Here is a 14,323-nt window from a genome sequence, read left to right on the forward strand (position 1 = left end):
CCAAGGATAATGATGAATCAAATTGGTATGTATCGCTAAAAGCACCGCCTCGAGGTCTTCATAACATGAATGTGCTTGAAGAAGATGTGTATACGTCATCAAGACCTCTTGATGTGTCCCTAATTGAGATCAACATTACTGAGAAAGAACCGTACTCAAGGAATGACTGTGAGGGAATTGATGTGATTGAAACATGATCGGTAGATGTTCTTTATAGTTATTTATTTTGATTGGTACATGTTATTATCTAGTGATGCCTACCTTTTATTTAGTGTTTCAATATATTTTCATCTTCTTATCTGGTTATTTATTTTCACCAATTAATCATGCTATATTACATGTTTGGTCAGGTGATTACATAGCATTGAAAGATGAGCAAAATGGTTAAAAAACTTAGCAAAGGAGCTGTAGATGAAATTCAGGTGATATTGTATTCTATTTTAAAACTTGGTTTATTTTACTAAAGGTATTTCAATATATCTTTTTGTTATTTTACAGGAAAATATAACTAATAGGTTATCGAGAGTGGACTCTAACAATTCAGCCAATTTATCACAAGATTTACATGGTAAGGAACCAATTGATGATGAGAAAAAAGATAATAAGAAAGGACGGGGTGCGTCAAAGTTGAAAATGGTTAGTGGCCAAGACAAGTGCAAAGAGCTAGAGCGCAATGAGTTTGGACAGTCGATTGGAGATAATTCAGTTAAGTACGCTTCGTTCCTAGGTTGCATGATAAAAGAATTTGTGCCATATACATTAGATGGATGAAATGATATAGATGAAGAGGTGAAAGATAGGATGTGGAGTTGTCTTCAAGTAATATATTTAATTACTCAATTTTTCATTTCCATTTTTAATACAAAATATAGACATATTTTCATGATATTTAATATATATACAGCTGACTTATAAAGTTGAGGATTGAGAAAAGAAATCAATTTTTCAAAAGTTAGCTAAATTGTGGCGCGATAGAAAATCCAAATTGCAAATACTTGTGCGCGAAGCTAATAAAAGTCGAGTGGCTTCACGAGATCTCAATATTTTGAAGCCTGAATTTATGGATCAAAATCAGTGGGACTTGTTTGTAAAGAGGACTTTATCATCTACTTTTCAAGTAAGTATTTATTCACTCAGACCATGATTGGTATGTGAATGCATTACATTTATTATAGTTACAACGGTTGGGCAAGAAACTACTAAGTTTTAATATATTAGACAGTTTGATTATGTGATTTTAACTAATCTTAGGAAAAGAGTGCAAGATTTAGAGCAATGAGGGAAAAACAAGATCATATTCACACAATGAGTCGGAGAGGTTATGCTCGTTGGACTAACATTATGGTAAATATGTTTAAATTTTATAATTTAAGAAATGGGTAATGAGTTATATATATATATATATATATATATATATATATATATATATCTTTTGGAGTATGTTCTAACGATTTTGTATATATTTCTATATTTCAGGAAAAAAATCGAGATACAAAAATTACTAGATCGCAAGTTTGGATTGAGGGTCATAAGAAAAAAATGGGGAGCCTAGTAGTCAAACTGTTGGAGAGAAAATGGTAAGCATATCCACTAAACTATTACTTGCTCCAAAACTGCATAGATATAAACTATTATTTGCTCCAAAACTATTATTTTTCTAATACTTATGCATGATATGATGCATCCTTATTTTTGCACTTCATACTATTCTAATAGCCTTTCGATTGAAATTAGTTTTACTATTATATGGCCTGAAAAAAAAAACAAATTTTCTTATTCCTAATTATAGATTATTTTTCCCACACCTTTTTTGATTCAACTCATTTGCAGGTACTGAAATTCCAGTGTCCCATGTCATGGAACAAGGTATAAAACACTCCAAAGGCATCATAACATACTAGAGAAGTAGGGTTATATGTGCCACCATTGATCAATGATTTTTCATCAAGAAAGAAGGGTTAAAATATGACTTCTTTCTTCTCATAAAATGATTTCAGATTGTTTTTTTTTCTGCACTTTCCTGGAAGCATATTTACTGCACTTTCTGAAGTTGATCAGCTTTTTTTTTACTGCACTTACTTGGAAGTTTTGTTCCCTTAAGTTTGAGAAATGAATAATTATATTACACTTTGGTCCTTACTATGTATTTGAGTATTACATTGAACTTACTTGGAGCTTTTTTAATTTATTGCACTTACTTGTATTTACTTGGAGTTTTTTTTTACTGGACTTACTTATTGCACTTACTCGGTTCACTTATAAATTATCATTTTCTTTTTGCAGAAAGAAATAATGGAATGTCCTCCTGAATCTCAAAACACAACTAATATTGCTAATGATGCAATTAGCATTGTATTTGACAAAGAAGCTCGGGGTAGAGTGCGCGACGTGGCCTTTGGAGTTACACCATCGAAAGTTGGAGCTTCTGTGTAAACACGTGGAACTGTTCAACAACTTCAAACTATAGTACAGAACGTTCAACAACAAATGGAAGATATGAGACAACAAAATCAACTAGAAATGCAAGAAATGAGGAACGTGTTTTTTACAAAGTATGAGCAACAAAATCATCAAGAACAGGTTAGTAAGTAAACAGTATATATACAATAAGTTTGGTATATAAACTTAATTGTTTTCGAATTATCATGATGATATTACTTAACACAATTGTGTTGTTAAATTAGATTGCAAGTTATGGCATTTGAAGTGGTGTTGGGAACGAATTTGGGAGCAACAGTGATATCAATATTGGTGCCAACAAAAGTGGTGATTTTGGTCATATTTCTTAGGTAATTAAAATTATGTATTTTTTTAACCATAAATTTGTTATAATTGCTAGACATGATTGAATTAATAACCTTGTATTGTTTATTTATAGTCAAATTTGAAGAATGTGAGTCATGGAGATATCCCTATTAATGCTAATGTAAGCTGTTTCATTGATGTGTTGATGAATTAATTGTTGTTGAAGGTCGAATTGCATCCACAGATCCAAATACAAAAGTGCATCACGTCATTCTTGGTGGATCATGTTGGAAAGTTTGGGTTGACAAGGTTTTGGTAGAAAAAGTGGACCTAATTCGACCAAATGATGAAATGTAGTTTCTGGATGATGCAATAGGAAGTACGGTCGCATGGTTATCTAAATTTATAGTACTTGTTTGATTGATACATATTCTACTTGTTTGTGATGATTGGATTTTAATCGAAGTTTGTAATAGCTACTCTTGGATCTTAAAACTGTTTTTGGTATAATGAAATGACTTTTATTAATTGTGTGTGGATTGGATTTGTATTTAATTTATTGTGAAATGTTTATTGATTGTTTTAGCATAATGAAATTATTTTGTTTTATATTCATTAGACTATCCGCGGCGCGCATTGCATGCTGCAGAAAATAGTATCCGAAAGCACAATGCACGCTGCGGAAATTACTATCCGCGGCATGCATTGCGTGCTGCGGATATTATTTTCCGTAGCGTGCATTGCATGCCGCGGATACTATTATTCGCGGCGTGCATTGCACGCTGCGGATATTATTTTTAATTTCACGAAAAATACAATCCACAGTGCACAATGCATGCTGCGGATAGTCTTTTCTGCGGCGCGCAATGCGCGCCGCGGATAGTATTTTCTGCAGCGCGCAATGCACGCCGCGAATAATATAGGACTTTCAACAGCTTTCAACTGCGTAACATGCAATGTGCGCCGCGGAAAGTGAATTTGCGCGCTTCAAAAATGATTTTTGTTGTAGTGCTAGAATATTAAATACTAATATGTCTAACTCTGAGGTAATTTGACATCTCTGAGAATATGACGAATCAAAATCTTCTAGAGCATTGCAAGTATAACCAACAATGCGACAGATTTGACATTGTTTTGAACTTTACTTTTGACCATGATGTTGTTAATTATTTGACATTGTAAATAAAAGCAAAAAAGGAACAAAGGCGTGGGAAGAGGATAGATAAAATAAAATTAAAAAATAATGAAAAAATTAAAAAATAACAACATGAAATACAATGATGTATTCTACAAAGGTGAGGAAGGGAGCTATAATTGCTGAGCAGCAAATTAGAGAAAAAAATACGTCTTCTCAGAAGCAAAGTATGAAATAGAGAAGCAAATGAGAGAGAAGGAAACAAAAGTTGATGGCTCTGATATCATGTGAGATTTGATAATAGAACAATAAAATTGATTATCTTTGTTTGCCCATAAATATATAATTTATAGATACATTATAAAACTCCATCAATTGAGTAATAAAAGGAAAAAGTATTATAAAAATTAATGTGTCCTAATGCTGAGTTGATTTGGCGTAATCATCTTGAATGATTCTCTTTTAGGATTGATTTGGTAATAATTCTTTTGTTACTAGGTTAGCATTTAATTTGATTTTAAGAGTAATAAAAGAGATGTTAAGAAGATAATAATATCAAGGATTTATCTAAGTCTTGGTGAGCAACAAAAGTGAGGTTCGGTAAGGCTTTTGGGGAATTCATATAGTATCATGGTTCAAAACCCAGCTAGGGCAAAGGTGGGCTTGATAGTACTGGATTTTCGACGATTGAGGTTAGATGTTGGGTGAATTATCATGAATACTTTCAGATTTATTTAGTGGATGAATCAAAAGAAGGTCGCTCACTCAAAGATTAGTCCGGTTTGTAAGGATCTGGATATCAGGATTTTATATATATATAAGGAATAGTTAGGTGGACGAAAGTTCAAATCCATTAAAGCTAGAAGTTGACTTTTGAATGCACATAAATTGCACTTTAAATTTATTGAGTAGACAAATCAAAAGAAAAGTTGTCTATCTATTATCAAATATTATCATATTTCATACTCTCCTCGTAGTATAATAGTAAAATATTCAGAGAAATAATTAAGAGGATGAGAATTTGAATTCTACTAAGGCTGAATATTCTTAGTATGCATAAATTGTTCGAATTTATCTGGTAGAAAAACTAAATATTCTTAGTATGCATAAATTGTTCGAATTTATCTGGTAGAAAAACTAAATATTCTTAGTATGCATAAATTGTTCGAATTTATCCGGTAGAAAAACTAAAGGGAAAGACTCTCTAACTAATATATAAAAAAGAAGTCTCTTAACATACTTTTTATAAAAAAAAAAAAAAACATAGGAGGAAAAGACATCATGACTATATTTTTAATATATCTTATTTCACTGTATATCATTCGTAGTCATTGGTAATACTTAGTCAGACGTGTTTTCAATATTGAAGAATAGTATTTGAAAATATTAAGAGTGACATGGACATTTTCACTGTCAAATAACAATAAAATTGCTGTGATAGTGATTTAATCTATTTGCTCATAGTTTAAGTGTTCAAACCTTGGAGAAGACATTATTTGGAGCTTATTTGTACATTTTATTTTCCTAAATTCTAATATATATTTTTATTTTTTTCAAAGGGATAAATATTTTCCAATGTAAAAGATAATGGCACGTATTTTATTTTATTTTATTTTAATTTTCACTGTGAAGGTGGTCATATTACGTTAGAGGTGAACTATATATATTTTTTTTATAAAACGAATTAAACTATTGACTTGAAAGTTAAATTATTTCTGATAGTGTCATTATACAAATTTAAACCTCGACATTTTATATAAAAGGGGTTATCGGTATCCCCTCAGCTAAAATAACAATAAATTCCTTATAAAAATAAATAAATTCCAGTCAAATAATTGATTAAAAATAAGTAAATTAACAAACGTGACAAAGAGTAGAAAGACTGATGACTGCAATAATCAAAAACCCCTAATTTCTTGTTCTCGAGGCAGACAAATTAGACTTTTGAGTTGCATCTCAATGGGAATTCCAACCCTAGTTTTTAATTTCCTTTCTTATCGCCATCTAAAAGCTAGGATATGACTTGTCAAGATAAGTGAACAAATTTCTTACCATCTCTTTTATCTATCAGACCTCTAAAAAAATAATGTCTTCGAGTTTAGGGTAAGACATGGAATGTTTACTTCGACGAATAAGTGATACGAAAATTTATAGTATAGTTAGCGTACGAGAAGAAATATAATAAATAAGGAATAAATTAGTTATTCCAATGAAATAAAAATAATAAAGAGCCTTAAGTAAAATTCTTAAAGGCTGCAATTAGATTTATTTATTTCTTCCTTCTAAATCATGTGTTGTAGTTTGTAGATACCAAAAAGATGCCATGTATGTCATACGATGGCAAATACCATATAACAGTTGCTTGTCTCGATGGCCATAAATACACAAAGAGCTCCTCTCATGATACTAAAATCCTCTAGAAGTGTTACTTAGAACAGTAAAAGTGTTACTGATCAATTTCTAATTATGACATATTGCAGAATTAATTTCTTTAAGTGGAAAGACAATCTTAGAACATTAGCTATGGAGCAACGAATTATTCATATTTCAGGATTTATTCTAGTGAACGATGGAAAATTTAGATGGGGCATTATAGATCATCTCTAATGATACTTTAATTATTAGAAAAAAAATAATTAAAAAAAACCCCTAGAAGCTTCTAATATAATTTCTTTTATCACTCGATAATATGTGGCACTATAGTCGTCTTGAGAAGTTTTCAACTTGACTTTGTTGCACTTTGAAAATTCTACCAATTCGTTTCTTTCCTGATCACAGTTCCACATTATTTCCAAATATTTGTCTTACTCTTTATTAGCTTAATTGCCCCAACACTCGATCTAGATCCTATACTCACAAGATCTATATAAAGAGGGGGTTACTCCCCCTCAACACGTCATCCCTTTCCCTTTCTACCTCTTAGTATCCAACTTTAGTTTCTTAATTCCCTACCAAAATGGTTGTCGGTTCTTGCATCGATGAAATTACCGTCAACGTTTCCAAATCAAGGCTTTGGAAGGGAGCGATCTGTGATGCACATATTTTGTACCCTAAGCTCTTGCCTGAAATTTTCGCCAAGTACGAACGTGTTGGAAAAGGAGTTGGCTCTATTAACATTCTTCACTTTGCTCCAGGTCTATAGCTGTTTTCTTTTACCAAATATATAGAAGGCGAATAGCCTACTAAAATCGCATTAAGTAAAAAATATTTTTATATAGAATATCGATTTGTTCCAACTATTTTTTGTTATTGATTATAAATGCTAAAATATTCTTTAATTTTCGTTTTGTGCACAAACAATTGCAGCTTCCAAAATGCCAATAGGAAGTGTCAGCAAGATGAAGGTAGAGATATTCGATGAGGCAACATACTCGACTAAGTATTCGGTAATCGAAGGAGGCTTTGTCGGCGTGTATTTTAAATCGGTTAGTTATGAGAGCACATTTGAAGCAACGGGCCCCAACACTTGCGTTGCAAAGATCAAGATCGTGTATGAAACACTTGAAGATAAGCCTCTTAGCGAAGAAGAGTTAAACGCCGTTAGAGGTGGATCAACCCAGGGGCTAAAGGCCATCGAAGCATATTTGATTGCCAACCCCGATGTCTATGCATAAATCCCTATGTTTTGCATCCAAAAGTACTTGTTTTCCATCCTCGACTTTTATGACAAGTCTATATCTATCGTGCATCCGATAGTCGTGTGTCATTAATGAATGATGGTTTATATAGAATGCATCAATAAAGGATGATGTTTGTGCACTTGTTCGTGTAGGGAAATGGTACACAATTTTCCATCTTTTGTCTCGTTGTATTAATCGTTATAAAAAAAATGATGGGACATTTTCATTATAAATGGAACCTATATTACATATACATTTGGTGAGTTGAAATGGTTTTGACAAAGAAAATATGTGTATTTAATCATTTCATAGTTGAGATTTCTTTTCCAAGTATGAGGCTATTAGGTCAAGCTAACTACATAAAATGATAAAACTAATTAACATATTTAGATATTTTAGTGTAAGTATTTTTTTTTTTCAAAAATTACATTGTAATTTTTACACAATTATTAAAAGTGATCCAGTATCCTTCATGTCTCATCCTGAATCTCATATTTATATTCCACATAAACTCTTCGAACATGTATCCTTATCTATACATATTGTGAATAAATTCATCTAGATATTCTCCTAAAAGTCTTTGTGATTTAGTCAAAAACTGATAACATTTAATATATATTTTTTATCTTAAAGTCAATTTATTAAAATAAATCTATCTTTAAGTCTCTCAATGTTAACAACCTAATATCATTTTAGAACTTTCTAGTGCATCACAATTTTAAATATCCTATTTAATTTTTGACTTTTTCTCCAATTCAATTTATAATAATCATAGTGTTTTTTTTGGGTCCCTGTGCTACATTATGACATCCAGATTATTACTTAACGATTCATGATTTGATCCCCAGCTATAATTTATTTATAAAAAATTTTCCTCCAAATAAATAGTGCAACCAAATAATGTAGGGCTTCTGAGCTAGTCACCGCGTGTATTTCTTGATTTACCTTGATGGCCGGTGGAAAACTTCCGTGGAGCCAGACCTGTCACCTCAGAGATAGCCAATGAGGCTAACTAAGTTTATCATTTTTTTTAGTCCTTACCCTGATCGCCAACTATGATAAATTTATAGGATTTTTTCCTCTAAATGGGACACGCAACCAAAGAATGTTGGGCTTCTTGGCCACCCACCGCAAGTACTTCCTGATTCACCCTGATGACTAGCGGAAAAATTCTGTATGACCAAGTCAAACACCCTAAGACTAATCAATAAAACTAACTAAACTTATCCATTTTTTTTATTGAGTCCTCACCCTATAATTATTCACATATTTCAAATTGATAGCAACTAGAATTATCATACACTAGAGAAAATAATTATGTAATCTTCACAATTAAATAATTTTGTGCTACAATATAATAATACACAATAAAAGACCAAAAAATACAACCATATTATATATATATATATATATATATATATATATATATATATATATATATATATATATATATATATATATATATATATATAAAAGAAAGACATTGTAGTAAATGGGATTTTATATTTTAATAAAATAGTCGACAGTATGTAGCTGAAATAAGAAAGACAAAATCAATGCTAATACAATTTCTTTTACTTGGTTCGGAGCTTTTGACACCTCCTACTCCAAGGCCCGCAATCATTGATCATTTTCGTTGGACAATCCACTAAAGATTCGTCAATTACAAATACAACAATTATAATAAATGAAATAAAAAATAATAAATACTTATCTCGATAACTTGCAAGGATGTAAACTTGAGCGTTGTCTTCGACAAATAATTTCGACGTCGTAGAAATCTTTTCAGAACATCACGCAAGCACGGAAGTCGTAGATAATGATGTGTGTAAGGTGATGGTCGAACTCTCTTTTTATAGCCTTGTCCGGGCACTTAGATCGGTCCCGGCCACCCCCATCAGGCTGATATGGGAACCCCTTAGCGAAACTCTATCCGACAACTGTTAACCTAACCCAAGCGCCTGGACGCTAACATGTGTTGGCCAATTAAAGGGTGCCAATTCATCTACTGGAGTGGCTAAGTTTGGGCCCATCCAAGCTCCTAGACCCACTTCGGGTGCTCGAACCTCCAAGTGCTTGGACTATTCCGAGCGTCTGGAAACACTTTTTTCAGTCAACTTCCAACTCACATAGTTAGACAGACAATCATAATATAATAATCAGGACAGTCTTAGGATTGTTTAATTCTGATTTTGGATTTTGTGTGAACTCTTAGGTCAAACTGACACTTACTATTCTCTGAACAGAGAACACATCCTCACCTACTTTTCTCGGGAGAGTTAACTTTTTCCAAACACCTATTTGGACTTTTGCTCAGCATCTAATCTTAACCTTCGGGACTTCCTCTAGACATCCAATCCTTGATCGACCTACACTTACGCCTGATGTAAGTGACCCCCAAGACTTCTACTTGATGTCCTCAATCTACCAAGTCTTTAGCCCGGTTCATCCAATTAGGACTTCGTGTCTAATCCCTTAACTAGGACTTCACGCCTAATTTCTTGACTATGAATTTTTGCCCAATCCATTGACCAAGATTTCATTACCCTGCCTCAACTAGGTCTTACCTATACACTCTGGTAAGCTTGTTAGATGACAACACAGCTTAACTTTGAACTCTTTGCCATTATCAAAACTAGGTTAGATTAGCTGTTACTTCCAGCACCAATATATATATATATATAGGGTTTTGATACCTTGCTTGATAATCTCATGTGCGACTATTTGCGATGCCACTCAGGACGCCTGGATTCAATCTAGGTGTTGCGACGCCAGTCAGGCTACATGGATTGAGTCTAAGCACCCCAATTATTTTTTTATTAATTTTTTAAAAATCAATATTTTCTCATATATATACCCCAAATACATTACTATGCCCCATAAACACCTAAAACTTTTTCATTTTTAATTTTTCTTTTAACTTGAATACTATAACCCAATTGGGAAACTTGAACTCTAGATATAAAATCTTAAAATTTTCTAGTTACTATAACCCAATTGGGAAGTTTGAAAAGAATTTTTCTTTTAAAAAAAAATATGCTAACCCAGGTGCCCCGAGTGTGCATAATCGCACACCAAACAAGGGTAGAAAATATATATATATATATATTATATACCAATATTTACCTTTGATATATAATCAAAGTCAAGAATTAAAAGATAGCAAAGAGACTTTCTTAACAATTCAAGATCATATAAGGCAACAAGAGTTACACCTAGAAACAATAACCGAAATATTAAAACAACAAAATAAACAGATTAAAACTATCAGACAAAATTTAGATTTTCTAAAAGAATCTCAAGATAACTTATTTAAAAGACAATTAAGGAATAAGGAAGTAAGTAGCTTTGACTCACTAGACACACTAATACAACTTAAGGAGATACTAATAACCTACACCGACTTAGTCACAAACAAATTAGATAACTTACAACAAACCCTTGAGGAAGTTAAATATAAATGAGCAAACTGCACTTTGAAAATAATTACTACGAAGAGGCTTTAGAATTCTCCAAACAATTTGCTAAGACATCAGAAATAGGATATTGTAAACTTGAAGTAGTAGGAACAGGAGACCAAGTTCTTATTCAACAAAATAACACAATATTAGCCTTACTCACATCCTTACATCACAGACTCACAATAATAGATAACAAGCTACTACAATTAGAAGCTCAAATTAAAAATACACCTAAGACCACAGATTTATATGAAAGTATCAATACTATAACAAAAGATTTAAGTAAGCTCTCTACTGGAGCCATAATCTCTCGAAAGAAACCAGAAAAATATAAATTTTTAACCTACAATGAGTCAAATACAATCTAGAACAGAGCCGTTTTTCGGTTTCTCACAAACAATAAGAGGACAAATGGAAGCAAATACTAATTCCTGGTTAGATAATAGCATAACGCAAGGGAGAAATAGTACCTCAACAAGTACATATCAATTAGAAGACTTAATAGATGTTGAAAGTAATATGGTTACTTTCTCAGATAGACAATTAACAATTTTAAATCCAAGACGATTATATAACCAAGGATTACTAAATTTCTCAACAGCACTTTACAGACATCATAGGACACAACCACTACATTTACCAGATGGAAGAGAAGAACACCTGACTCTCATGACTATAGAATCAGCAAGGGCACTATCACAAAGAAGGCATAAATATATACATCTAGGACTATTGGTAATAGGACTTAGAGGACTTACAAGAAAAAGGATAGGGGCTAAATTATTTTTAGTCCTCTATGATTCTCGTTTTTCAGAAACAGAACAGGCAATTATTGGCCTTATAGAAGTAGATATGAATAACAACCTTGGAATAACATATTTCTGTCCAAATTTTAATATGACTATAGAAGATTTTATTAAACATATCAAAATAAACATTCAGGCAAAAGGATATGGAAACTTTCTAAGAAATAACATACAAATTGACATAATCTTCTTGGGAAAAACAATGACACAAATTAATAATAGTTACAAAGTCCAAATAAATTCTATTATAAAGGCCTTAACATCAAAAGGGATATCCTTTTTGGAACCAAAAGATTTCTCTTCTGAAAACCTAGCAGGATTAGATTGGAATCTAAACTTAGACCTCCATACACAACAAAGAACATTAAGACCGAAAGAATCTATTATGTACAAAAATAGGCATGGAAGAACAATAGTCAAGTTTAATGACTATCAACTCTCTACTTCTCAAGATGAAAAAGAAGAAGAAGAAGGAGAAAACTTTAATTTAATGAATATTGAAAGTATACTTGAAGAAACCAATAGTCAAGAGTTTCAAGGTTTTTATGATGACCTAGACGAATACATGTATACTCCTACTGGATTAACATCCCATAAAAACGTAGAAGAATTGTTAGAATTTGAACACAATGAAAAAAAAATACATAGATTAGAATGGGATTGGGAGCTATATTTTGATGATGATCAGAATATAATTGCTAGAAAACTCCCACAAATAAATCTTATGAATCCCCCTGAGTCATCAGGGACATCTCGACCATCTGGGCCAATGCCCTTAAATATACCTCCATTAGCCACACAGTATCCTGAAAGTTCCATGGGGACAAGGGATTATGGCCAAGGGCATCCACCTAGAACTAGGATTGCTCCATACACCAATAATAATCCATTACTTAAAACAATAGGAAAAAGACGACCACCATAAATTACTTATTTTGGAAAAAACTCTGTACTATTAAATATAGCAGAATGTGATGATCCCCAAATGTATGACACATATCTAGAACAATGGATTGTTTCAGTCCAAAGGGACTATCAAGAAAAACATGAAATTGATATTGAATCAGGTGAAGCTATGATGCGAATAGGTGAAAATTACTTAGGAGATGTAGCAAGAGCTGCATGGGAAGCATATAAACAAAAATTTCCAGAAGACATTGCTAGAATAGCAGCCCAAGGAAATAATATTCTAAATTTTTGTTATACTATACATTGCCTGTTAACAGCTAAAGAATGCTAATACAGGCTTAGACCTAAGACAAAGAGAAGCAATGAGAGACTTAGAGCAATTGCAACTTCTAAGTTGGAACTGGATCAAACCATTTTGTAATGATTTTTTGGCCCTAACAGCAATCTCAGGAAATTATTGTAATCCTGAATTAGGAGAAAGGCTGTTTAGTAAACTACCAGGAGATTTAGGAAAAGAAATCCATAAAGCATGGGCAGATATGAAAGTACCTCCACAATACGATAACATAGGAATAAGAATACAACACATTAAAGTAATACTGAAAGAAAAATGTACCTACATACAAATACAAAAACAACTTAAAAACCAACATTACGGTTTTTGTAGTCAAATTTATACTCCACAACAATACGGAGCTAATCCACATAAACAAAATAAAAGAAAAGGAAAACAACCTCATAAACCTAATATACAAACACGACATAAGGGAAAACCAAAGAAAACATATTTTGACCGAAAAAGTAATCAATGAAAACCCTACCTAAATAAAGATAAACATGTAAGAAAATATGTTGGTGCAGGAAGCATCCGACGATCGAACCTTAGTTTTGATAATGGCAAAGGATTCAAAGTTAAGTTAGTGTGTGATCTAACATGTTTGAATAAGTGTTTCAGGAAAGTCCTAGCTGCGGTTAGGCAGGTGAAAAACCCTAAGGGGTGGTAACCTTAGGTCCTAGGGGGCGGTAACCCTAGGTGGAGGAAAACCCTAAGGGGCGGTAACCTTAGGTCCTAGGGGGCGGTAACCCTAAGTGGAGAAAATCCCTAGGGGGCGGTAACCCTAGGTCCTAGGGGGTGGTAACCCTAGGCGAAAAGTCCAGTCGATCTGGAGGACCGGACTGGTATCAGGTAATCTCTCCTGAGGGGAGTAGGTGAGGACACGTTCCCCGTAGAGGGAACAGTAGGCGTCGGGTCGACCTAGGGTTTCCGGTTGGAAATCCGAAGTCAGACTCGGACAGTCCGAAGACTGTCAGTTCTTCTTTATCAGATTCTAATATCGTCTTGCAGGGTATGCAATTGCTCGGACTAACCTTGTTTTGCAGGAGAAGCGGCTCCTAGAAAAAGGAGGTCCGGGCGCCCGGAGGTCCGGGCGCCCGGAGGTCCGGGCGCCCGGAACAGGTCCAGGCGCCCGGGACCAATTTTTATCCCCTGCGCGACTTCGCGACGTGGAGCAACCTGGTTGGCTGGCCACGTCACACTCCAGGCGCCCGGAACCTCATATAAAAGGAGGGTTGAGGTGCAGCTTTAAGAACAACCATCTTCTAAGCATTCTCCGTGCGACAAGCTGCTAACGTCTCGACTCAGAAGTG

General features: G+C 33.4%; 1 protein-coding gene across 1 annotated transcript; it reads left to right on the top strand.

The window, feature by feature from the left end:
- The first annotated feature begins 6,755 nt into the window (after nucleotides 1–6,755).
- LOC121990145 (pathogenesis-related protein STH-2-like) lies at nucleotides 6,756–7,729 on the top strand. The gene is made up of 2 exons (XM_042544354.1): nucleotides 6,756–7,014; nucleotides 7,187–7,729. Exons 1-2 carry the CDS (start codon nucleotides 6,837–6,839, stop codon nucleotides 7,492–7,494), a joined length of 486 nt encoding a protein of 161 aa, XP_042400288.1. The 5' UTR covers nucleotides 6,756–6,836; the 3' UTR covers nucleotides 7,495–7,729.
- The last annotated feature ends 6,594 nt before the right edge of the window (nucleotides 7,730–14,323 follow it).

This window comes from Zingiber officinale, chromosome 6B, assembly GCF_018446385.1.
Source record: "Zingiber officinale cultivar Zhangliang chromosome 6B, Zo_v1.1, whole genome shotgun sequence".
NCBI lineage: Eukaryota > Viridiplantae > Streptophyta > Magnoliopsida > Zingiberales > Zingiberaceae > Zingiber > Zingiber officinale.

Coding starts and splice junctions, on each gene's coding strand:
- LOC121990145 (XM_042544354.1), top strand. CDS start 6,837: ATGGTTGTCGGTTCTTGCATCGATGAAATTACCGTCAACGTTTCCAAA. Junction 7,015..7,186: donor CATTCTTCACTTTGCTCCAG/GTCTATAGCTGT, acceptor AAACAATTGCAG/CTTCCAAAATGCCAATAGGA.